The 27,363-nt window shown below is 42.0% G+C and overlaps 1 protein-coding gene and 1 long non-coding RNA gene across 8 annotated transcripts in view; one reads left to right on the forward strand and one right to left on the reverse strand.

The window, feature by feature from the left end:
* Positions 1-27,363, reverse strand: part of LOC140496357 (uncharacterized) — a 241,284-nt gene that overhangs the window by 39,696 nt on the left and 174,225 nt on the right. The gene's annotated exons all lie outside the window — the stretch shown is intronic.
* The window catches only part of pmfbp1 (polyamine modulated factor 1 binding protein 1), an 829,187-nt gene continuing 824,763 nt past the window's right edge, over positions 22,940-27,363 (forward strand). For 6 of the 7 annotated variants that reach the window (XM_072595983.1, XM_072595987.1, XM_072595989.1 and 3 more), the window contains exon 1: positions 22,941-23,297. In XM_072595983.1, the coding sequence (XP_072452084.1) occupies positions 23,198-23,297 (100 nt within the window). In that variant the 5' untranslated portion in view covers positions 22,941-23,197. Of the gene's footprint in view, positions 23,298-27,363 lie in introns of all 7 variants that reach the window. The other variant, XM_072595986.1, reaches the window with a different exon arrangement.

Below are 27,363 nucleotides of genomic sequence, written 5' to 3' on the forward strand. Positions count from 1 at the left end.
AATGAGTGGCCTCCTTGGAACTACCCTTTGCACTTTTATACCTATAGCCACTGTCTCATAAAATCACTTGCTTTGGACACATTTACTATAGACTATGACAGTGTCCTTTGACATTTCTTACATGTCTCGCATTTTTCACTCATCTCTTCTATGGACTTATGGGTCCCCCCTCCATCCTTATTCCTGTATCTCTTCCCAAACCTTTTATTGGACATATGGGCACATTGTCTATATAGTCTTCACACAATTGACTTTTATTCTTCTAAGTTTCTAAACTCTGATGTCAAAAACAATTTTTAAATTTTAGTGGAGGCGTCATGTTCTATTAAAGGAATACAACAATATCCGATTGTGTAAATTCAGACTTTCCAAATACAGTAGTTTTGTCAATTTCATCTGTGGTTTCTTCATTGATGGTTTACTTAATAACAATAATGTTTCACTGGACACTACATTGTGCTAATAAAATGGTTGATTCTCACTATTTTAAAAGGAAGGATCAATCTTTTCAAATATTTTAGTATGTCAATATCCCCAAATGTGACACTTAACAGAATTTTAAAAGTCTTGATCCGTATTACTTAGATCATCGAGGTAGCATTGTTGAGTGTCTATTCCACAGTGCAGTAGATGTGCATCCACTGTCTAATTGAAAGGCTCTGCCACTCACATGTTATCACTGGGCTAAAATTTGTTAATTTGTATCTTCTACTTCTTCCTCTGAATCCTCCATTTCATGTTTAGTTTAAAATTCTTTATTGTATTATTAAGGACATGTCATGGTGTAATAGAACTTTGAATCACACCTGAAACATAAATTGACTATGCATTGAGCATTTCTGGGGTTCATTTTTTCATTTGAAAACACCTCTGCTTTACAAAATTATCCTTTCGTATTGCCTCTTGTGACCTGTATCTGGACAGTTTCACCAATTTGCTAATATTGTGTCTGCCATTTTCCCTGGTATCATCAATTATCCCCTTTGTGCTGTGAAAGCCGCTGGAAAGAAATGCTTTCCTAGGAAGCTTTTTAGTTCTTCTAACATTTGTTAGAACAGTATATACTTATGCACAGATTTAACTCGAGTCAAAACTAGAAATCTGTCGATACTTTGGCACAGTCCATTAACTTTAATGACTCATTAGCAGTCAATAAATCAGCATCTTGATAACATTGTATCCATGAAAATTAATAATCTGTTCAAATTTTGGTAGAAGATTTGTAGCTTGGGTGCTTGTTGTTGTGGTTCTGTTCGCCGAGCTGGGAATTTGTCTTGCAAACGTTTCGTCCCCTGTCTAGGTGACATCGTCAGTGCTTGGGAGCCTCCTGTGAAGCGCTTCTGTGCTGTTTCCTCCGGCATTTATAGTGGCCTGTCTCTGCCGCTTCCGGTTGTCAGTTCGAGCTGTCCACTGTAGTGGCCGGTATATTGGGTCCAGGTCGATGTGTTTGTTGATAGAGTTTGTGAATGGCACTCATCCACAGACTCTATCAACAAACACATCGACCTGGACCCAATATACCGGCCACTACAGTGGACAGCTCGAACTGACAACTGGAAGCGGCAGAGACAGGCCACTATAAATGCCGGAGGAAACAGCACAGAAGCGCTTCACAGGAGGCTCCCAAGCACTGACGATGTCACCTAGACAGGGGATGAAACGTTTGCAAGACAAATTCCCAGCTCGGCGAACAGAACCACAACAATCTGTTCAAATCTTCACCTGTGTTCAAATAATCAGGCTCCAATTCTGAGAAAAAAAAACACCTTGGCTTCTTCTCCTACTTCAGTGTAATAATGAAGGCCATACCCAGTGATTGGGCTCACTTTCAGAAAATAGGGATGGGTAATCACATCCTGAAACTTAATGTTTTGACTCAACCATTCTCTGCTAGCAATATTATCGACTAAAAGGTAACTGTGTTTAGCCTCACTGGACGTAGTATGCTGGAAATCAAGCCCCGCTATTGCCAGAGTTAATGTAAGAGTTAAATATATTTACAATATGCAAAATTCTCCAATTTACTTGTCTTTTAGACCAAGGTTGACAGAAAACATGGACCAGGTTTCTGGTCAATTAACAAGAATTACAATTTATTACAAATAAATAGATGCTAACTGCAGACAAATAACCATGAACTGTTGACATATAACTGTACTAGTTAAAACTTTAGCACATATATACAGTCATGACGTTGGTGTGTAAAAATGGTAAAATTGTGAAATGGGGGAAAATATGGTGTCATCCCTTTAAGATAAAGTGCTTGTTATGCTTAGAAATTTGAAAATGAATGTCTGTAGGTAAACAGCTGCTGGTACTTGAAGTGATACAATGTATCAAAAAGTCATTCAGTTAGCAGGCCCAAGCAGTATTTTTACTCAGTAAACAGTTTAAATTCAATCAGTTAATTAAAAAGACACTTGGAGACAAAGGACTAATTGAATTTAAAACGGATTGCTTTGACACCCAGAAGCCAATCAAATTATAATAATTTAATGTGTAATCATGGATATAAAAGACGTGAGCATTTGAAAATTGAGAGAGCTAACTGCCCATCTAATATGAAAAGCTCTCAAAAAAATCTCTAAGAAGGCACCATCTATTTAAAAGGTACCAAGACATTAATAGCTAAAGATACTTGCAGTAAAAAGTAAGGTGACAACCCAAGAGAAGACAGCAGGTTTGGGAAGAGGAAGAAAGGCTGAAGGAACAAGAGAAGACCATCTATGTGGACTTTAAGAGATTAAGTGCTAATTTACCTTTATTATTATGTTATTGGAACAGTATATTAATGGAATTGTGGTCAGTTAAGGGATAGTGTTTAGTTAGAGAAAAGAGTGTTTGGTTTGTTAATATTTTTGTTAGTGTTCACTGTTGGGATTAAATAGTTATGTTTTATTTATACAGTGTAAATCAGGGATCTTCATTCATTCTCACATTTTTAACAGATTATGAGTTGAGACGATCTTCTATGGGTTTTTTAGTTTGATTAGCAGAGGGGTTTGATCTCTGTGTCATAAAAATACAGACAGACAAGAAAATAAACATAGGTGTGATGAATAAAGAGAGACTGGGAAGGCAGTCCCTGTTCACAGGATTTACTATTATAGTCCTCTCAGCTTGTCAGGACATGCAGCATCTTGATTTTCCTTCTCCAGAGACTTTCACTTGCTTGCAAAGGGTACAGGTTGGCTGATTCTCACTAAGCTTCTGGCGTACTTTTTAAGAGCCACAGCTTACAGCAATTGCAGAGGAAAAAATTATCTTTTTTTTTCAAGGTTAAGGTAGTTCTTAACTGCAGAGAACAGAGACAGCTCTTGCTCTAACATAGGTATGATGATTTCTCCCTCAAATATCTTTACTCCTTATTGGCACGCAGAAGGCCTTTGTTATCAAAATCTAGTCCACAGACCAATTAGCTACCTGTTCCTGGCCAAGACTTCATTCAAGCAGAGCCCCCTGTCTCCAGCTCACCTGCAACCCTGCTTCTTCTGTGGCTTGATCAAGCAACTGTGTAAACAACACTTCTAATGAGTGCCAAGTTACTTGCTTTTAAAAAGTGCAGCAATCCTTCAACAATTCTTGGTTTTAAAAAGTTTTCTTTCCCATTTCAGTCCACAACCGAAAATACAGAAAGATAAAGAAGATACAGCCTTTACAACAGTACTTAAACAGGGTTCAAGTCCACACCTTTAGCAAGGATTTTATTTTAGGTAACCAAACAACATAAAACTCACTCCCTGCTGATTACTAGCTCCTCACATATATGTTATATATACATTTACACACACCCACACAATCAATTCACCTTTAAGTAACTATCCATCATCTGTTCCCTCATTCCACTATGTCTCAGGCACTCCTTCATATCATATTCAATGATAAAACCAGAATATTTTGAATAGTCTGTGTTTCCTTACTTGAAGAAGGATATATCTGCTTTAGAAGTGTTACAATAAAGGCCCACTTGAATGATTCATGGAATGACAAGGTTGTCCTATGATGGAAAATTGAGTAAAATGGACCTATATTTTTTGGCGTTTATAATAATAAGAGATTATCTCATATATATTATATATAGATTCTTAGAGGACTAGACAGATGTTTCTGTTTGGCTGAAGAGTCAAGAATAAGGGGATCAAAAACAGAAACTGCTGAAAAAAAACTCAGCAGGTCTAGCAGCATCAGTGCAGAATAAGTAGAGTTAACATTCTGGGTCCAATGAGCCTTCTTCAGAACTTCTGAAAAAGGGTTATGGACCCAAAACATTAACTCTGCTTTGTCTCCACAGATACTGCCAGACTGACTGAGTTTTTCCAGCAATTTCTGTTCTTGTTTCTGACTTCCAACATTCGCAGTTTTTCAGGATAAGACCATAAGACATAGGAGTGGAAGTAAGGCCATTCGGCCCATCGAGTCCACTCCGCCATTCAATCATGGCTGATGCGCATTTCAGCTCCACTTACCAGCGTTCTCCCCGTAGCCCTTAATTCCTCTAGACAACAAGAATCTATCAATCTCGGCCTTGAAGACATTTAGCGTCCCGGCTTCCACTGCACTCCGTGGCAATGAATTCCACAGGCCCACCACTCTCTGGCTGAAGAAATGTCTCCGCATTTCTGTTCTGAATCTTTTTAGAATAAGGGGATCAAGGGCTTAGAATAAAAAACCTTAGTCATTTAGAACAAAGGTGTGGAGAAAGGTATTCATTTTGGAGTTGTAAATCTTTGGAATTCTTTATGACAGCAGACAGTGGTTTAGTGTATGCACAAATAAAATTGCAAGGACACTACCAGAATAAATGGATATGGTATAGCTCAGGAAAGTAGAATTGATATAGAAGCTCAGCCATTGTCTTATTGAATGGTGGTGCAGGTTCATGGGTAACATTCCCTCTAACTGAGTGGCTGTGCACCCGTACAGGTAGTCCAAGGCAAACAGTGATTGGCACACTTATCACGACTTTGATTTCTGGTAGTTGTTGCTACATCAGGCTCCAGAGGCCCATGCAGCCAGAAAAAAATAAAGCTAATGTAGTTCATGGGGTCAGATGGCTTACTCCTGGCTCTTATGTTCTAATGCACATTTATACTGCTAAAGCTAATACCATGATGTGTTGTGAGAGTTGATTTAAAATGTTGCAGAATCAGTTTGTTGTGGAGAAAGGGATTGGTTATTCATAGAGTTTGAATACAGCTGGGTTATTGGGTATGTGTGCAAATATTGTGAGCGTATCTTTGTTGGGAATTTCTTTTCTGCCATAGGTAGGACCTGCCTCTCTTAAATGAAACTCCAAGTCTATGATTATGGCATGAAGCACAACAGGAATATTCAGCCAAAATGCATAACAAGACTTCCTGTTCAGGAGAAATTTCATAACAGGTAGTAGTTGCATTTGCCTGACTCTGTATCTCACATTTACAGCTCAACAAAGTGAAATCTTTCTTATATTAACATCTCCCACGATATTATAAAAGAAGTTTCCAGTTCCTCTTTTAACTTAACTGAACTCATGACTTCTCCTTATTGGGTTTGCTAAATTGTACTGAATTATGTTCATAGTCATATACCCACTGTAAGGTGGGAAGGAACTTCTTAATAAAATGGAAAAACAATCCCCATATCTAATAGGGTGAAGGCACATTTCATATCATCAGTATGGGCTCAACTGAAACTTAGCTCAGAGTTGAAAAAGCTGTCTTCAAAGCACCATAACTCCACTATTTTCAATTCAATATACTGAGATGAAACTCATTTTTGTTTTCTCATTATTTTCCTTCTCTTCAACGCCAAAATTCAGTGACCTAAATAGAAAATGAGTACTTGACTAAAACCAATACTAGTATTAATTCAGACATCCATTTGAATGCATGATTCCAATTAAACAGCCCACATACTTTGACTCATGCTCATTAACAGCAGAGTGTTGATTTGTATTGTAAATGTTTTATTCACACTATTCACTTCTCTATAATAACCAAAGTGGTGTACAAACAGAACTTACAGTAATGAGACACACATGTCATGACTGTTATTGTGGTTATCCATGCAAGCATTTGTTAGTTTTCTATAACACTTGATTCTCATCCCACCCTATCAGGCCACCAACAGAATTATTTTCAATACACAGTCTAAATATTGTGAATCCAAGCATACTGAGTAATGTCTAACAATAGGTTGTTGGGCTCTGTACCAAAAGCAATGTCTGTCTCTGGTGTCATATAGAAAAATCACTTTCAGAAGCTGATTGTTAGGGTGCAAATGATCTCATTACATAATACTCTAGTTTACATACTGAAAAATGTAGCATGGCTGGCAGGTGTACTCAGACGTTTCCACACCCTGCTACTGACAGGAGCCTGAAACAGCAGTGTAGCACAGTTGGTATTACATAATTGAGGTCTTACTTCTGGAAAAACATGGGAAATCTACATTGTTTTGTGGCTGCATTCCAAGAGAGCAGGCAATCAAGCTGTTGCAAAGCCTAGAGCAAGACAAGTTATTCCCTAGCACCTACATTTAAAATTCTACATATTGTTATGTGTGCTTCTGTTGAGACAAGACAAAGCCTGGCTGGAGTTGTGGATGTCCAGCTGAGTTCCATTAAACAACCTGTTATAAATTCAGAAGTATTTGGTCCAATTTTATTTTATTGTTAGAATCTCCCATCACAGTTTGCGATAGAATAGTAAGAAACAAGTTCATATACCATGGATATCTAGACATAGTTTATTTACCAGAGTGATGAACAAAACATTCTCCAAAAGGAAAAGGAAAGAAAAATCAATGGATGATTCACTCAAATTTACATTCCTTACCAGAGTGGGGGGTTCAAGAGATATACCATCAATCTTACAACTTTCTACCTCCAAGCAAATTATTTGCCTGCCTTCACCACTATATAGGTCACAAATAAAAACTGAAACAGGGGCAGAGAATGATAATCAATTTTAAATTGGAAGAAACAAAATTTCCACGACCTAGTCTTTTTGTTGTTTGGGCTACAATACAGGTGATATGTATTTGGCTGTCTAAATAGGTGATGCAATTTCCTGTTGTTTCTGTCAGTTAAACATAAATCAGTACCTCCCTCAGACAGGTAATTTAACACTCGCCCATGCATAAAACGCAATTGGTCCAGCCTAAATATGAACCCTGGGGAATTGTTCTGAGTTCAGGCTCTTGTGGTCTACATTGGATCCAATCCATATGAGGCTGCAAAGTATAAAGGAGAGGTAGCTATCCTCACATAGTTGTCTTTCTCAGCATCCTACAGGCAACTAGGGGAAGGCAATAGATGCAATGTGCTCCTCAATGATTTGAAATGATACTCTTTATGTTTCCATTTAAGAATATCAGGCCTATCTTTAAAGGAGTAAGAAACTGGCAAACAATTATGAAATGTTTAACCAATAAGATATTTTGGGCAGATTCCATATGATTTATAATAAGTATGTCACATAATTAATTAACTGAAAAGAATTGAATCCAGGTCATTATGGACTGATATATGTAAAACAATGTCATTTCTATTCTGTACTGGTGTGGAAGCTCTTTGATTAAACTTAACCCTGAAAAAGATTACCTTAGATTTAGAAAGATTTATAAAATACCAAGAAAGCTGATTAAATGCAATGATGAATACTGTTAATATTATTGGAGCACAATGGTTTTCACAAACGTGAATCTAAAATATTTGAATTCATTTAAAATTGAATTAAGTCCTGGAAGGTATCATGCATAATATTGTCTTCTAAATAGAGAGAGAAAAAAGTTATGAAAATAGAACTAAGCAATGTATTTTTTTAATGGCTAAACAAATACTATTTTTGTTGTGTTTCAATTCTTTGCAAACCAGGGGCCTATAAAGTTGGGAAAGCAAATCTAATTGTCTATTTTATCATATTTATTTTGAGAATGTGTGCTATGTACATTCAGAATTCAGTAAGCTAGACTGCCTATGCAAGATATTTTCCTGTACACATTTAATCCCAATTGACAGAGTCATGGGCATATTCAAAGTATATAATTGGAACAGCTTTTCACTGAAAATGCAAATTAACTAAAATACAAAATAAAATCCCAGAATCTCTTGCTTCTTCCCACTTTCCAACTGTTTTCTCTTTTTATTCAGCTGCTTTCTCTGCATTTAATTAGGGAGCTTAAGAGCCAACTCTGGGCACCAACAGATCCAGAAAAAACCCAGGTAATGCTTTCCATAGGTCACCAAAGACACCTTTGCACGTAAGGGGAAACAACTGTGTAATTTATTTTGGGGACTCTTCAGCTCAATTTATAATTATCAATTATATTTACTGTAACATTTGCCCAAAACCCACTTGAATTGTTGATATGGACTTGTCTAACTGCGACTCAGTTTAGATTTTGAACCAATTCAAATCTAAATCCAATTCCTGGAATCGCAGCCACATTTATGCCATTCTATCCTTTTCAGGCTGTTGCATCTGACTAAATTTCACATAAAGTCATTGATTTTATCTCACCCGTGTAGCGACCATGGGCCAAAATTGGGTGGGGAGGGTTGGCAAGGGAAAATGAATGTCTACGTATACATATATTATACAGCAGACATTGAGGTACACATAAACATTTAAAAATAAGAATGAATTAGTGTGACAGGTTATACCCAGAGGTTAGTCAGTTAGTCCAGCATTAAACCTGGATCCATTTTTAATATCAGGTGTGACACTGAGACAACTGAAGTTAGGCAGAGTATTGAGGGTTATATTGTACTTGTCTTAAATAAAACCACATTAGAGAGGAGATAAAAATCACTCAAAGCAGCTGTTATTGACTATTCAAGAGAATTATGATCAAACATATATGTATTTATAGGGATGTCCGGGCACTAGTTGAATCTGCCTCCTCTGTTCAACTGACCTGCTGTCACTCAGATGCACAGGTTAAATGCTTTTTGCTCAGTTGGAACAGTGCAAAGAAGTGTTCAGAAGGTTGATGGGATCTGTGCCACATTTCCAATGAATTGCTGCCATGTATTTTCCTCTCTTGCTTGCATTCAAGCATGAACAGATCAGTCATAACCAGGAGAGCAGGGATGAAATTAATGGTCGAAATTAGTCATCAGAATACACATGCCATTTCAACTGGCTCAACTACTCAAGCTTGAACTGCTGAAAGAATCCAAATAGCTTTTCCTGGGAGATATTTGTTGGCCTCTCGCCCTCAGGTTTCAATCCACACATACTGACGTCAAGTTCATACTTACCTTTTAAAGACCATTTCTATTAGTTCCCAGGGGCATCTTGAGGTCTCACCAAATTTGAATCCATACCCAGTGAGAATCATTCCCTTTGGTGTTGGGTGGGTCCCAATGTAAGAGAATGCATGGAACATGCAGGAATTTGAAATTTTCTGGATCTCACACCAATAAGCCTTCCAACTCAGCCCTAGCTATGCTGATTCTTGCTCTTGCTGAAAATGGAAAAGTTCATTCAATTTCTGGATTTATACGAAGTATGACAACTTTGGTTGGCCATGGGCACCTGCATGGGCCCCATCTACACCTACCTCATTGTGGGATATATGGAACAGTCCATCTTCTGCAGTTATACTGGCACCATCCTTCACCTCTTCCTCCGCTACACTAATGACTGCATCGGCGCCACCTCATGTGCTCCCACAAGGAGGTGGAACAGTTCATCAACTTCACTAACACCTTCTACCCTGACCTTCAGTTCACCTCAATCATCTTGGACACCTCCCTCCCCTTCCTGGACCTTTCCGTCTCCAGCGACCAACTCAACATGGATATCGATTTCAAACCCACTGACTCCCAAAGCTACCTGGACTACAACTTCTCTCACGCTGTGCCCCCCACCCTGTAAAAATGTGATCCCTTACTCCCAATTCCTCCACCTCCACTGTATCTTTTCCCAGGAGGACCAATTCCACTCCAGGACATCCCAGATGGCCTCCTACTTCCAGGACTGCAATTTTCCCTCCCATGTGATCAACAATGCCCTCCAGCACATCTCTTCTACTTCCCGCACTTCTGCCCTTGAACCCCCACCCCTCTAACCACAACAATTTAGAACCGCCTGGTCCTCACCTTCCAGCCCACTAATATCCGGATACAGCGCATTATTCTCTGCCATTTCCGCCACCTACAATCAGACCCCCCCTACCAGAGACATATTTCCCTCCCCACCCCTATCTGCATTCCACACAGACCATTCCCACTGTGACTCCCTCATTAGGTCCACGCCCCCTACCAACCCACCCTCCATACCTGGCACCTTTCCTTGCTGCCGCAGGAAGGATAAAACCTTTGCCACACCACCCCCTCACCTCTGTTTAAGGCCCCATAGGATCTTTTCACATCCAGCAGAGATTGTCTTGCACATCCACGCACCTCATATACTATGTCTGTTGCTCCCAATTGTGGTATCCTCTACATTGGGGATGCAGAATGCCAACTCATGGAGCATTTCAGGGAACATCGCTGGGACACACACAAACAACAACCTCACCGCCCGGTGGCCGACCACTTCAACTCTCCCTCCGACTCCGCCAAAGAAATGCAAATCCTGGACCTCCTCCACCACCAAATCTAAGCCACCTGATGACTGGAGGAAGAACGCCTCACCTTCCGCCTTGTAACCCTTCTACTACATGGTATCAACGTTGACTTCACTAGTTTCTAGATCTCCCCTCCCCATCTCATTCCAGATCCAAACCTTCAACTCAGCACCGCCCTCTTGACCTCTTCCACCTGTCCATCTTCCTTCCCATCTATCTGCTCTACTGTCCCCATTGACCTATCACAATCACCCCCTACCTATATCCACCAAGTGCCTTCCCAGTTACCTTCCCCCAGCTCCACCTCCCTATTTATCTCTTAGTCACCCTTCCCCTGCACCCCCCTTCCCCTCAACAAACTTGGGAGAAAGTGAGACTGCAGATGCTGGAGACTGTGACTCTCCAGCATCTGCAGTCTCACTTTCTCTCAACTTTGTTTGACTGACTGCTGCTGAGACTTGTGCATCTAACTTGGTTTACAGCAGGCTAAAGATGGAATGGAAGCTGTTGCCTCATAAATACAGTAGGTTTATGTTAACAAAATGTCAGTCAATGAAGTCTGGACTTGGGGTAAGCCTGGAAAGCTGAACAACTCCCAAAGGCCTATTGTACTGTTTCCATGGTGAATGTCTTAGTGTCACAAGCTTAATGCAAACTTGAACTATAAACTGTTATTTCAGAAATGCTCTGTACAACTTTAAAGTATCCAGAAACAAAGTGGGGAGCATTAGTAACCTCAACTGTAACAGTTAATACATTATCAGCTACAACGCTGAGTTGCAGGTTTTGTTGTAGGAAGTTAAAAATCACACAACACCAGGTTATAGTCCAACAGGTTTAATTGGAAGCACTAGCTTTCAGAGTGCTGCTCCTTCATTAGGTGGTTGTGGAGTACACAACTGTAACACAGAATTTTAGCAAAAATTTACAGTGTGGTGTAACTGAAATTATACATTGAAAAATACCTTGCTTGTTTGTTAAGTCTCTCATCTGTTAGAGTGACCATGTCAGTTTCATTTCTTTCATATGTAAATCAACAAAACATTTTTAAAAGTTACAATCTCAGGTTAACTTTAACAATTGGTGTTAGCCCAGATAATGTGTTGAAGGTGTTAGCCCCCTGTGTGCCGTTGTCTGTGCCATAATATTTAGACTGATTCTAATCTAAAAAATGAGTTAACAGAGTCTTACATGGATTAAAACAGGTTTTGAGCAAAGTACAATATAACTCTGCAAGTACATATTCAGCCCACAAATGTATATGTGTATGTATGCATTTGGGTTTGTGTGTGTGGAGGGGGGTAGGGGGTGGGAGTTGAGTGTCTGTGAGAGAGAGTGTATGTGTGTGAGTGTAAAGGGGTCTAAGTCTGTGAGAGGGTGCGTGTGGGAGTGTGTGTGTGTGTATGAGTGTCTGTCTGTGTGTATAGTGCAATAGTGGTCACCTGTAGTGTGACATGCCCTCCCTATGGGTACCCATATAGTTGACCACCATTGGACTATACACACACACAGACACTCTTGTACACACACACTCCCAACTCACACACGCACTCCCTCACAGACTTAGAACCCTTTACATTCACACATATACACTCTCTCACAGACACTCACAATCCGCCACCCTCCCTCGCAACCCCCCCCCCACTCCACCCAACACACACAAACCCATATGCACACATACACATAAGTTTATGGGGTGAATTTATACTTGCTGAGTCACATTTACTTTGCACGCACTTACTTTGCATTTACTTATGGGCAGCACGGTGGCACAGCAGTTAGCACTGCTGCCTCAGAGTGCCTGAGACCCGGGTTCAATTCCCGCCTCAGGCGACTGACTGTGTGGAGTTTGCATGTTCTCCCCTTGTCTGCGTGGGTTTCATCCGGGTGCTCCGGTTTCCTCCCACAGTCCAAAGATGTGCAGGTCAGGTGAATTGGCCATGCTAAATTGCCCGTAGTGTTAGGTAAGGGGTAAATGTAGGGGCATGGGTGGGTTGCGCTTCGGCGGGTCGATGTGGACTTGTTGGGCCGAAGGGCCTGTTTCCACACTGTAATGAAATCTAAACAAAAACTGCATGAATCCATGTAAGACTCTGTTAACTCATTTTTTAGATTAGAATCAGTCTAACCATTATTGTACAGACAACAGCACACAGGGGTCTAACACCTTCAATACATTATCTGGGCTAACACCAATTGTTAAAGTTAACCTGCGAATGTAACTTTTTAAAATGTTTTATGATTTACATATGAAAGAAGTGATACTAATATGGTCATTCTAACAGGTGACAGACTTAACAAACAACCAAGGTATTTTTCAATGTATAATTTCAGTTACATCACACTGTAAACTTTTGCTATAAATTCTGTGTCTTACAATTGTGTACTCCACAACCACCTGATGAAGGAGCAGCACTCCAAAAGCTAGTCTTTCCAATTAAACCTGTTGGACTATAGCCTGGTGTTGTATGATTTTTAACTTTGTACACCCCAATCCAACACTACACTGGCATCTCCAAATCATTGTTGCAGCAAGTGATAGCGGTCTCCTTGTGGAAGCATAATCTCCATAACAAGTATGCAATTTGCAATCTACATAATTAGTTCATGGCAATAGATTTCTGGAAGTTCTCCCTTTTCCCCCAAAGTTGCAGTTCCATTTGATCCTCAATCTGATACGATGCCTTTCGTCTAACCTAAACAGAATGACTGAAAAGAATTTCAAGAGTGTATTCTGTGCTTCCTCAAATTTCCTGGAGGTGGTCCAGTCACTACAGTAAAAAAAGACCAATTTTACAAATGAACATGACTGGGATCACTGGAAATTAACCCTAAGATTCTGTTACAATGCAGGAAGAAATTTAATGGCATTATCAGGATTGTTATGACAACATTCCTCTTCACATTTCTCTTCTTCTCTATGGGCAGAATCTTATTAACTCCACAGAAGCAGCTTAGGAGAATGGGGCATTGGCAAAGCTGGGAAAGATTCAAAAAGTTGCATGGCAAATCAACTTTCCAATGCAATCCTGCCTCTATATGTTATGGTAAAGATGGACTGGCAGAAGAAGCTGCTTTCCACTTGGCAACAACAGGTACCTAATTAGGCTAATAGCACACATGATCATAGTACATGTGGACACCTCAATACAGGGTACTACTGTTGGGCTTTCTTTGCAGGAGTGTGTGGCGTAGGTAGTTGTATCAATGCTCAAATTGCTACAATGCAGGCTCTAGACTGCATTCTCTTAGCAGCCTTGGATAGAAAAGGATACCTGTGGATAGAACATTGATTCAAAGATCCCTTACAGCCTACCCCTTTACAGAACAATTGGAGTGCTCAGTATTGACCAATATCAGGGGTTAGTAATGCAACTGAAGTTGAATATATTTTCCTCTCTTAGGATGATATGATGTCTGCACTCACCACCTTCTCAACAATATTAGCATTGGTGCTAGAAAGCCAGCTGGACCAGAATAATCTTGCAGCTGCTAAGTTGCTACAGTAAAGCTTTAATTCCAAGAGTTTGCCAACTTCAAGATGTGTACTTCAAGATCCCCTGTCTGAGTCATAGGACCATTTCATCTCCCATGCTGAAGACATTGGGGAGTGTTCTGTTGAAGCAGTCGAGTAAAGAGATTATGAAAGACACTATGACAGCAAACCTGGGTGATAGTGGGTAGGCATGTGTATAATCCAAATTAGAATGGTGCTGGAAAAGCATAGCAGGTCAGGCAGCATCTGAGGAGCAGGAAAATTGATGTTTCAGGCAAAAACCCTTCATCAGGAATGAGGCTGGGAGCCCCGGCGATCTCTGGAACACCGGCACCAATCAACCACAGCACCCCGTGACCGAACATTTCAACTCCCCCTCCCACTCTGCCAAGAATATGCAGGTCCTGGGTCTCCTCCCTCGACACTCCCTTATCACCTGAAGCCTGGAAGGAAAACGCCTCATTTTCCGCTTTGGAACCCTTCAACCCCATGGCATCAATGTGGATTTCACCAATTTCCTCATTTCCCCTCCCCTCACCTTACCCCAGTTCCAACCTTCCAGCTCAGCACCATTCTCATTACCTATCACATCTGCAAATCTTCCTTCCCACCTATCCACTCCACCCTCCTCTCCAACCTATCACCTTTACCCCACCTCTATCTACCTATTGCACTCTCAACTACCTTCCCCTAGCCCCACCCCCCTCCCATTTATATCTCCACCCCTGAGGCTCTCAGCCCTGGCTCACAAACTTCATTCCTGATGAAACGCTTATGCCCAAAATGTCAATTCTCCTGCTGTTTGGATGCTGCCTGACTTGCTGTGCTTTTCCAGCACCATATACCCACAACTACTGTTGTGAGCAGTTTTAAACCCTGTATCTAAAAAATAATATGCTGTCCCTGGAAGGGGTCCAGAACAGGTTCATAAGAATGATCCTAGGGATGAAGGCCTTACCATATGAGGAGTGGTTGAGGACCCTGACTCTGTACTCAATGGAGTTTAGAAGGATAACAGGGGAGTCTCATTGAAACTTACAGAATACTGAGACACCTAGATAGAGTGGACGCAGAGAAAATGTTTCCACTGGTAAGTCGAAATAATTTCTGAGGTCACAGCCTCAGAGTGAAGGGGGATGAGGAGAATGGTGAAGCTATGGTACTTATTGCCACAGAAGGCTGTAGAGGCTATGCTTTGGATATTTGAGTGTACATAAGACAGAGATAGCTAGGTCCTTGATTCGTAAGAGGATCAAAAGTTACGGAGAGAAGGCAGGAAAATGGGGTTGAGAAACATAATAGCCATGATCAAATGGCAGAGAAGACTCAATGGGCTAAATGACTTAATTCTGCTCCTATACCTTATGGTCTTACAGAAAGGTTCTATGACGCCATTTGAAGGTGACTTGGGGAGTTTTTCCAATAGCAAAACCAATAAAAACAGAAATTTATCATTTGCCTTGCTTGCAGCTAATTTTGCTGTGTGCACATTGGCTGCGGGGTTCAACTAAATTACTTCCATGGAATAAAACCTTTTGTTGCGTCTTAATGCACATCTGGCCTACATAATGCAAATTCACCCCAGTGCATGAATATTTAGGCATTAAAGATCTTCAATCTCCAGCAGGCATCTGGGAATTTATGTTTTGGATCACATCAACTAGAGAGACAAATGTGATCCCAAGTTTGAGTAAATTGGGTTTAAAAAGAATTTCACCCAACTATGTATCTGGAAGGACTCAATTGTTTTCTAATATTGAGGGTTATAATAACCTACATGCAATTAAATCTAATATTTGTGTTTCGACGGGAAATTTTTATCTTAAGTGCCTTTGCTTAGTTTTGTCCAACATTTGCAAATAAGTAGTGCATAAGGAGGATGCAGTTCTTCATGAAAGCTGGTGACTATCTTCAGTGCAGCCTTGGCAGGTTGCTCGGGTACAAATCATTTAGTGTATTCTATATTACTTTGCTGTGCAACAGGAAAATACACATGGGTGAGCACTTCAGTAGAATGAGGAAGAGGCACTGATGACTTTGAGGATGGCAAAGAAATGCGGGGTCTCCCACTGCAACATGCATCTCTTTAACAGTAACATAAGGAACAGCAGTCCTTTGTTTTGATGACTTCATATTTAATCAATTTTCTAGATTTAAGTTTAAAGGATTATGGATACTTTGAATTTTTAAAGAGGTAATTGAAAGAAAGGTGGATTTTTTTTTGTTAGCCTCATGTCTTGTGATAACTGCTTTTGACTGTCAGGTTGCAGTTTGTGCTTTGGATATTTATTTCGAGTAGTGGGTGACCAGTCTGCTAAAAGGAAGAAGCTCCAAAGGTAAGCTCTCTTGATTTGAAAAAGCCCCTTGTTGTGAATTCTAATCGTCCTGTTGAAAAGCGATTGGAAAACTTCTTTATGCTGTCTTTCTTGAGCAAGATCCCAGAGACAGTTGTTTGTTGACACCTGGATACACATCTGAATAACTCAAATATCTTTTTTCCTTCAAGACGTTAGGTTTATTGGCCAGGTGTACTTTTTCTCTCTCTCTCCCCAGAGTGAATCTCTATAGAGAGAATTTTCTTCCCCTTTACCTATATGTATGGGTGTGTTTTGGGCTTTTCGCGAGGTAATCATTTATATTGTCATATCCATAAACTGAGAGTTAAATTCTTCACCTAGGTGGAATCAGTTTTGTTTTATAATTAATGAATAATTTATGTATTTATTAAAGAAACCTGTCTGACTGAATTATTTTTATTGTAAGTCTAAGGCTGTACATTCCTCTCATATCCATCATAACAGCTTTAACTGAACAATTCCTACTTTCCTTGCATTAACATTTCCCACAGTGCTTCCACACTCAAATAAACTAGATCTGCCAATAGATAACATTAATATAATTTCACATGAAAGTGTGAGATCATCTGTTGCTATACAAAAATTTAAATACAGTTTGTTTCACTTTACTGGATTATACACATAGGCGAAAGTGGGTACTGCAGATGCTGGAGATTACAGTCAAGATTAGAGTAGTACTGGAAAAGCACAGCAGGTCAGGCAGCATCCGAGGAGCAAGAGGATCAACGTTTTGAGCATAATTGTTTGATCAGGAATGAGGTTTGTGAGCCAGGACTGAGAGATAAATGGGAGGGGTGGAGCTGGGAGCAAGGTAGTTGAGAGTGCGATAGACAAATAAAGGTGGGGGTAATGGTGATAGGTTGGAGAAGAGGGTGGAGCAGATAGGTGGGAAGGAAGATGGACAGGTAGGACAGGTCATGATGGCAGGCCCTTCCTGATGAAGGGCTTTTGCCCGAAACGTTGATTTCGCTGCTCGTTGGATGCTGCCTGAACTGCTGTGCTCTTCCAGCACCACTAATCCAGTATCATGATGGCAATGCTGAGTTGGAAAGTTGGATCTGGGATAAGGTAGGGGCAGGGGAAATAAGGAAACTGGTGAAATCCACATTAATCCCATGTGGTTGGAGGGTCCCAAGGTGGAAGATGAGGCATTCATTCCTTCAGGTGTCAGATAGTTAGGATTTGGCACCTGCATGGCCTTGGTGGGAGGGGGAGTTAAAGTTTTTGACCACGGGGCAGTGGGGTTGCTTCATGCGTGTGTCCTGGAGATGTTCTCTGAAGCGTTTTGCAAGTAGGTGTCCTGTCTCCTAAAGAGGAGATCGCATTGGGAGCAACAGTAAATGACATGTGTGGAAGTGCAGGTAAATCTCTGGTCGATGTGGAAGGCTCCTTTGGGGTCTTGGATGGAGGTGAAGGGGAAGGTATGGGCGCGGGTTTTGCAATTCCTGCGGTGGCAGGGGAATGTGCCAGGAGGGGAGGGTGGTTTGGTGGTGGGGTGTGGACCTGACAAGAGAGTCACAAAAGGAATGGGCTTTAATGAATGCAGATAGGGGTGTGGAGGGAAATATACCTCTGTGGTGGGGTCCGTTTGTAGGTGGCGGAAATGGCGGAGGACGATGCGATATATCCGAAGGTTGATCGGGTGGAAGGTGAGGAACCGAGTTGGGGGGGGGGGGTTCTATCCTTGTTGCGGTTAGAGTGGTGGGGTTTGAGGGCGGAGGTGCGGGAAGTGGATGAGATGTGCTGGAGAGCATCATTGACCATTATGGGAGGGGAAATTGCAGTCTTTGAAGAAGGAGGTCACCTGGTGTGTTCTGTGGTGGAACTGGTCCTCCTGGGAGCAGATGCAGCAGATGCGGAAGAATTGGGTGTAAGGGATAGTGTTTTTGCAAGTGGCAGGGTGGGAGAAGGTGTAGTCCAGGTAGCTGTGGGAGTCAGTGGGTTTGAAGAAGACATCTGTGTTGAGTCAGTCACTGTTGATGGAGATGGAGAGGTCCAGGAAGGGGAGGAAGTGTCCGAGATGGTCCAAGTGAACTTAAGGTTGGGGTGGAACACGTTGATGAAATTGATGAACTGTTCAACCTCCTCATGGGAGCACGAGGTGGTACCGACACAGTCACCAATGTAGTGGAGGAAAAGGTGGGGAATGGTGTTCGTATGGAAAATGGACTGTTTCATGTACCCGATGAAGAAACAGGCATAACTGGGGCCCTGCTGGTGCCCCTGACTCCCCCTTTGGTCTGGAGGAAGTGGGAGGATTCAAAGGAGAAATTATTGAGGGTGAGGACCAGTTCAGCCCAACGAATGAGAGTGTCAGTGGAAGAGTACTGGTGGGGACGCCGGGAGAGAAAGAAGCAGAGGGCTTGGATACCTTCGTCATGGCGGATAGAGGTATACAGGGACTGGATGTCCATGGTGAAGATGAAACAAAAGTCATGGAGGAGGTGAAGGGCATGGGTGGTGTCCTGAATTAGGGTGGGGAGTTCCTGCACTGAGAGAAGGGGACAGTATTGAGGTATGTGGAGATGAGTTTAGTGGGGCAGGAGCAGGCCAAGATGATAAGTTGGCCAGGGCAGTCACATTTGTGAATCTTGCGTAGGAGGTAGAACCGGGCAGTGCAGGGTTCCTGGACTTTGAGTTTGGAAGCTGTGGGTGGGAGATCCCCTGAGGTGATGAGGTTATGTGTGGTCTAGGAGATGATAGTTCGGTGATGGGAGGTGAGTCATGGTCAAGGGGGCAGTAGGAGGAGGTGTCTTCAAGTTGGCGCTTGTCTTCAGCACTGTGGAGGTCAGCGTGCCAAATTACCACTATCCCCCTCACCCCCCAACCCCCCCTGCTGGTTTGATAGTGAGGTTGGGGATGGAGTGGAAGGAGTGGAGGGCTGCGTGTTGCAAGAGTGAGAGGTCTGACCAGCTGTGCTTTTCCAGCACCACACTCTAGACTCTGATCTCCAGTATCTGCAGTCCTCATTTTCTTGTAGTTGTGGGTATGTTTGCTGATCTGGGAAGTTGATTTGCAGACATTTTTCATCCCCTGTCTAGGTGACATCTTCAGTGCTTTGGAGCCTTCTGTGAAGCACTGCTGTACTGAGTCTTCTGGAATTTATTTAGTTCTGTTCCTGCTGCTTCCGGCTGCCGGTTCCGGTTGTTTGTTGTAGTGGTCTAGATCTATGTGTTTGTTAATGGAGTCTGTGGATAAGTGCCATGCCTCTAGAAGAAAATACATAAACCTAGACCCAATATACTGGCCACTACAATGAATCACCGGAATTGGTAACTGGAAGTAGCAGGAACAGAATTAAATAAATTCCAGAAGACACAGTACAACAGCACTTCACAGGAGGCTCCAAAGCACTGAAAATGTCACCTAGGTAGGGGATGAAACGTCTGTAAATCAACTTCCCAGCTCGGTGAACATACCCACAACTACAACAACTGGCACCTGAGCTACAAATCTTTAAGCAAATCTTGAATTGCTCACAATATTTCATAGCAAACTGAATGTGCAGGTTTTCTCCCTTTGACATCTAATCCAAAAAATCGTATTTGAGAAATTGGTTTACTTCTGGAAGTGACATCAGTGATGTGATATGTGTTTAAACCATGCTCATTCATTGTATTGCTAGCAGTACGCCAAATTATTGCTGCCTACTTTTTATCTGACTGTACATCGGAGGGGGTTGGGGGGTGGTGAGGTGTTATTCAATGTCGCAGGAAGCTAACACTACTTAAAATATTGGTTGATCCCTCAAAGAGGGGAGATGTATTATATCTGTAAAAAATGTTGCAAAATAATACCAAGAGCAATGGCTGAATATATGAATACAAGAAAGTATGCAATAAGGATTTTAGACAATGGGCTGGTGGTCTTGGTAGAAAAGCTGGAAATGTGGAGATAACTTGTCTCTGCAGTGGGGCAGGAGCGCCCCTCAAGATGCAGCAGATGCTTAGGATTCAATAGGAACAAGCAGGGGTGTGTTCCATGGTTGCAATGCAGGAGGATCTCATTGGAGTTGTCAAATTAAGCTTATCTTTAAAAACTTACCAACTAAATTCCAGTTTCATCATCTGACCTACATGCCAACACTCATGCACATCTACCTCTCAACTATAAAAATCATATGCTTTCTTCACACTCACCCATTTAGCACTGTTGTAAATTTTGCACCTACAGCTCACATAAACTGGCAGCTATTCAACCATATGCAGGGCATCTCTGTGTGAATTCCTCATGGTAGTGTTCCAAGCCCAATCATCTTCACCTGATTCACCTTCACCTTCTCTCCATCACGACCTTAGATATGGGGATATTCAATGATGATTGCAAAATGCCCAGCATTTTTTGCAAACTTCTCAGATACTGAGCCAGTCCATGTCGAATAAAACCTAAACAATTTACAGGCTTGGGATGAAAGTGGCAAGTAATATTCACAACACACAGGTGCCACACAATGACTATCACCAGCAGGGAGAATCTAATCTAATCATTGCCTCTTGACATTTAATGTAGACAAGCAGGAGGCCAGAAGAACACTGCAAGCCACATCAGATGCTGCCTGGCTTGCTGTGTTCTTCCAGTTTCCGGCTTTCTACTTTGGATTCCAGCATCTGCGGTTTCTTCTGTCTCTTGACATTTAATGGCATTACAATCACTGAACTCCAACTATCAACATCCTGGGTGTTACCACTGATCAGAAACTGACTAGCCAGAAAAGCACTGTGACTACAAAAGCTGGTCAGCAGCTAGAAATCTTGCAGAGAGTAACTTACCACTTCACTCCTCAAATCCTGTCCACCATCAACAGGGCACAAGTCGGAATCCAATGGAATATTCCTCGACTGCCTGAATGAGTACAACTTCAACAATACTCAAGAAGCTTGACACCATCCAGGATAAAGCAGCCCATCTGTTCAGCATCACACTGCAAATGTTCACTCCCTTCAACACTGATGCATAGTAACAGCAAGATGTACTACAGAATTTCATCAAAAGGTACTGAGACTGCACATTCCATGTCAATGACCATGACCATTACCATCTTGGAGGACATTGCAGCAGGTACATGGGATACATGGGAATACCTTTCTGCAGAGTCCCCTTCAACCATTCACCATCCTGACTTCAAAATATATTGCCATTCTTTCTGTGTTGCTGGATAAAAATTGTGAACTGTCTCCCTCACAATATTGTGTGTATACCTAGACCGAATGAACTGTAGCACTTCAAAAAGGCAGCTCACTACAGCTTCAAGGAGGCATTAAGGAATGGGTTTTATATGCTGGCTCAGCAGTGACATTACCATAACGCCACCTTCTCCACATAAACATCTCCTGATGCTTCATCCAAAGTTGTTTTTTATTGCAATTTTTAAAATCATTTGCAATTTGGCATTGCTTTTCCATTTTCGAATGATAAGCCCCTAGTCTCTCTACCGCAGCAGAATGGGAATAGATCTCAAGGTGATGACATTATTCTGAACTTGCAGAATTGTATTTGCAGATAATTCTATTTTTGCTCAAAATGCATATGACCTGCAGGCAGTCAATCCAGATAACATTTTATAAATTCCTACTTTGGAAATAGAACCAGTCTGACTCAAGATTGGGATACAGACAGATTCTAACCTCACACCTTTAATACATTGTCTAGGCTGAGATATATAAAACCTAAGGTTATCTCTAGAATGTGACTTAAAAGAAGTTCTGGGATTTACATATTAATGAACTGAAACCTGCAACCCATTCTAAAAGATGAAAGACATAACAGCAATCTAGGTTTTTTCAATATATTGTTTCAATTGTAGCTATAAATTCTGTGTCTTATGATCCTGCTCCACAGCTACCTGATGAAGGAGCAGCGCTCCGAAAGCTAGTACTTCCAACTAAACCTGTTGGACTATACCTGGTGTTGTGTGATTTTTAACTTTGTCCACCCCAGTCCAACACTGGCACCTCCACACTTAATTCTGAGCCAGAGACTTACCATCCAGCCAGATGAACAAACTAAATCTCTTTTGATAGAACTTGGCAAACGGTCGCCTTCCCCTGCTCTTTATCCAGAGCCCTGATTTTGTTTTGTGGATGTACAATGTATTAAAACAAGAAAGCCCGCGGCAGGTGTGATGAAATGTCAGTGAGGGACCCGAACTGTTGGGTAACATATCAATTTACTCAAAAACCCATTCCATAACACAGGAGTTGAAATCTCATCACATATGCCGACATATCTTGACTTTTTCTAATGCAGCGTCGGTTTGTGTGAGAAACTATTTATTTACCTCCTAAACTGACAAACAAACGTTTTGGCCGACGTCCATCAGCTCCTCTTCTCCCTTAACCGCCGGTTGATGAAAAGACGCGAGCCCGACCGCCTTGACGGAGTGCTCCCGAGATTCCTTCGAGCGGATTGGCTCAACCGCACAGTAGGACCAGCCCTCTGCCTACAACGCCCTTTTCCGATTCGCCAAAGGGAGTGTCAATTTTCCCTACCCCGCCTCCTGGTTGGCTGGTGTGCGGCGGTCTCTCTGGTTTCAGCCGGAGCCAATGGCGAGGCTCGAAATGGCGTCGACAGGTTGCAGAGGCAAACACAAACTGCGGCTTGACTTGGGGAGACGCTGTGATTGAGCCGCGGCCGGTCCACGGGGAGGGTGGGTAATCATCATCAATGTTTCGCTGAACCTCCTCTTCCTCGCTTTTGGATTTCAGCATCTGTGTGTCTTCTTAGCCCCTCCGCCCACCCTTTGAAGCCCATCTCACCCACTGTGGCGGAAGTCTCGGCGGAAAGTATGAGCGTGAGCGGGCGGTGGGAGAAAGCTGGGGAGGCGGCGGGAGAGAGCGGAGGCCTCGGCGGGAGAGTCAGGACATCTACTCAGCTCTCTGGGACAGGTGAGCCATGTCGAGAGTGACATATTAAAACATTATATAGATTATACATCCGTTGCTATAAAAGAATCACCGCCCATGTTTTCTTTAAGTTTTGTTTAGAAATCGAAAGATCTGCATCTTGTCAAGTGAACAGCATCTTTTCTGCCAAACATCTCTTTAAATATGATACGCTGGCAACTTTTAACTAACACAAGTTATTGGAATAACCTTCCCAACGAAAGAAAAAGTACATAGTTCAAATAAAACCTCAATTATCACTTTTTGTTTATGCTCTCTTGTTTCTTGATCTGCGATTACGCCGATTTGCCGCAAAGCAATTGTGAAGACATGAAAAAATAATTCTGAACAAATTATTGTGTAACAAATGACTAGGCATGCATGTTGCTTAAAATGTAAGGACCCTCTGTCACCCACAATGGCTTTCTGGCAGGGATGTCACTTATCCTGGAAATGCCAAAGTGGGCAAAGGAAACGATTGAACATTTTCTGGAATCGCCTAGAATGCACCTGATTAAGGCGTATGAAGGATGCAGTCAGACTATATTTCAACGTTGCTTTTTTATGCACACCTTGGTCAAATTAAGTTTTGGAACACACTATTATGCTAATAGATTTTTCAGTAAGGCACAACAAATACTATAGTAACTAATATTTTCCAGTATATTTTACCCTGGAATCTTTGTAATTCTTTATATTTACGTGTGAAATGTGGACATTGCTGGCAGGGCAGTGTTTTTGTCTGTCCCTAGTTGCCCTTAAGAAGGTGTTGGTGAGCTGCCTTCATGAACCGCTGCAGTCCATACGCTGTGGGTTGACCCACAATGCCCTTAGGGAATTCCAGGATTTTGACCCAGTGACAAAGAACAAACGGCAATTACATTTCCAAGTTGGAATTGTGAGTGGTTTTGGGGGGAACTTGCAGATGATGGTTTCCCATGTATTTGCTGCCCTTGTCCTTCTCGATAGAAGTGGTCGTGTGTTTGGAAGGTGCTGTTTGGAAGTATCTTTTGTGAAATTTTACAGTGCATCTTGTAGATAGTGTATACTGTTGTTACTAAACAATGGTGGTGGAGGGACTGGACGCTTGTGGGTGTGATGTCAATCAAGTGGGTTACTTTATCCTGGATGATGTGAATCTTCTTGAGTGGAGTTAGAACTGTGCCCGACCAGGCAACTGGCGAGTGTTCTGTCATACTCCTGATATGTTCCTTGTAGATGGTGAACTGGCTTTGGGATGTCAGGAGGTGAGTTACTCGCTGCAGCATTCCTAACCTCTAATCTGCCCTTTTACCACAGTGTTTACATGAGTCCAGTAGAGTTTCTGGGAGAAAGTAAGGACTGCAGTTGCTGGAGATCAGAGTCGAGTGTGGTGCTGGAAAAGCACAGCAGGCCAAGCAGCATGCGAGGAGCAGGCAAATCGCTGTTTCGGGATGAAGGGCTCTTGCCCGAAATGTCGATTCTCCTGCTCCTTGGATGTTGCCTGACCTGCTGTGCTTTTCCAGCACCACCCTCTCGACAGTTGAGTTTCTGGTCAATGGTAACCCTGAGTATGCTGTTAGTGGGGGATTCAGTGATGGTAACACCATTGCATGTCAAGGGTTGGTGATTAGATTGTCTCTTATTGGTGATGGTCATTGCCTGGTATTTGTATAATGTGTATGTTACTTGTCACATGTCAGTCCAAGCCTCGATATTGTCCAGCTCTTGTTACATTTGAATGTGGACTGCTTCGGTATCTGAGGAATTGCAAATGGTGCTGAACTTTGTGCAAATATCAGCAAACGTGCCCACTTCTCACCTTCTAATGGATGAAAAGTCGCTGAAGCAGCTGAAGATGGTTGGGCCAGAACGCAACACTGAGGAACTCCTGTAGAGGTGTTTTGGAGCTGAAATGACAGACCTCCAACAACCACTACCATTTTCCTATGTATCAGGAATGAGTGCGGTTATTTTGAAATATACATTTTATTTTCTGTGATCTCACCTTTATTTGGCTGTTCCATTTTATGATAAACTAATTGACAAGACATGCACTATGTGTTTGTGATTGTTGTGCAATATTTAATGCATCTTGACACTTTTTTTTCATGTCTTAGAAATGTTAAGTCGACTGCAGGCACAAATTTTGCGGTGTAATTTAAATGCCCTGCAATGACAAGTCTTTCAATTAAAACATTTAAATAAGTACTGTTTTACCAAACGTGTGCAGAGCAGGGAATGTTACTTCAGTTAAACTGACCTAAGATATCTTTCAACAGTGAAACTGAAGAGTCAGTTATTGAGTCGTAGAGGTCTACAGCATGGAAAAAGGCCCTTCAGCATCAAATCTGTGTTAATTCCAACACATTATCTACATCAGAGAATCACTTTTTTTATGACACGTATGAGTACTGATGTCTCAAGATTTCACAGCAGGTCATTGCTGGCATCTGCAGTCTCCTGGAACAAAACTTACTTTCTCTTGGCCGGGTGGGCCTGCATTGTTAGTGGCCATCAAGTTGTGCATCACTAGAGGATCGCCTATGTGTGGAGCTGCAGGAGATGGAAGTGATACTAAACAAGTACTTTGCATCAGTGTTTACTGTGGAGAAGGAAATGGGACATACAGCATGTGGGGAAATAGATGGTGGCATCTTGAGAAATGTCCAGATTACCGAGGAGGAGGTGCTTGGATGTTTTGAAATGCGTAAAAGTGGACCTGATCAGGTATACCTATAACTCTGGAAGTTAGGGAAGTGATTATTGGACCCCTTGCTGAGATATTTGTATCTTCGATAGGCAAAGGTGAGGTGCTGGAGGTTGGCTAACATGGTGCTACAATTTAAGCAAGGTTGTAAGGAAAGGCCAGAGAACTATAGACTGATAAGCCTGACATCTGTGGTGGGTAAGTTATTGGAGGGAATCCTGAGGGACAGGATTTACATGTATCTGGAAAGGCAAGAACTGATTGGGCACGTCAACATGGCTGTGTGCATGGGAAATCATGTCTCACAAACTTGAGTTTTTTGAAGAAGTAACAAAGAGGATTGATGAGGGCAGAGCGGTAGAAACAATTTATATGGACGCCAATAAGATGTTTAACAAAGTTCCTCAAAGTTAGATCTCACGGAATACAGGGAGAAGTAGCCATTTGGATAAAGAACTTGTGTGATGTTAGAAAACAGGGTGGTGGTGAAGGGTTGCTTTTCAGACTGGAGGCCTGTGACCAGTGGTGTGGCACAAGGATCGGTGCTGGGACCACTGCTTTTCATCATGGGTCTCCTTCCTATCGGAAGGATGTTGTGAAACTTGAAAGCGTTCAGAAAAGATTTACAAGGATGTTGCCAGGGTTGGAGGATTTGAGCTACAGGGAGAGACTGAATAGGCTGGGGCTGTTTTCCCTGGAGTGTTGGAGGCTGAGGGGTGACCTTTTATAATATCATGAGGGGCATGGATAGGATAAATAGGCAAGATCTTTTCCCTGGGATGGGGGAGTCCAGAACTAGAGGGTGTGGGTTTAGGGTGAGAGGGGAAAGCTTTTACAAGGGGCCTAAGGGGCAACCTTTTCATGCAGAGGTGGTGCGTGTATGGAATGAGCTGCCAGAGGAAATGGTGGAAGCTGGTACAACTACAGCATTTAAAAGGCATCTGGATGCACATTTGCCTAGGAAAGGTTTAGAAGGATATGGGCCAAGTGCTGGCAAATTGGACTAGACTAGGTTAGGACATCTGGTCGGCATGGGTGAGTTGGACCGAAGGATCTGTTTCCATGCTGTACATCACTATGACTCTGTACCCATGGCTGCACAAATGTATGTGCACACACAAATGCATACCCTTTAGTGTTCTGCATTTAGCAGTACTTGTATGCAAAGAGAGAAAGCAGAGTTTTGAGTAGCAGAAGTAGCTTGTGTGGAGAGGTGAGACAGTGACTGAGTCATGTGTGTCAGAGGGCAACCAAACGAATGAGTGTTGGTAGTCGGATAATGCTGGGCTGAGTGTGAGAAATGGAACCTGAAATTGCTATGATGTCTTCCTGTCTCCTGCACACACAAATATAGTCTTAGCATCCTTTGCTATCAACATT

The sequence above is a fragment of the Chiloscyllium punctatum genome, chromosome 26 (genome assembly GCF_047496795.1).
Source record: "Chiloscyllium punctatum isolate Juve2018m chromosome 26, sChiPun1.3, whole genome shotgun sequence".
In the NCBI taxonomy this organism is placed as follows: Eukaryota; Metazoa; Chordata; class Chondrichthyes; order Orectolobiformes; family Hemiscylliidae; genus Chiloscyllium; species Chiloscyllium punctatum.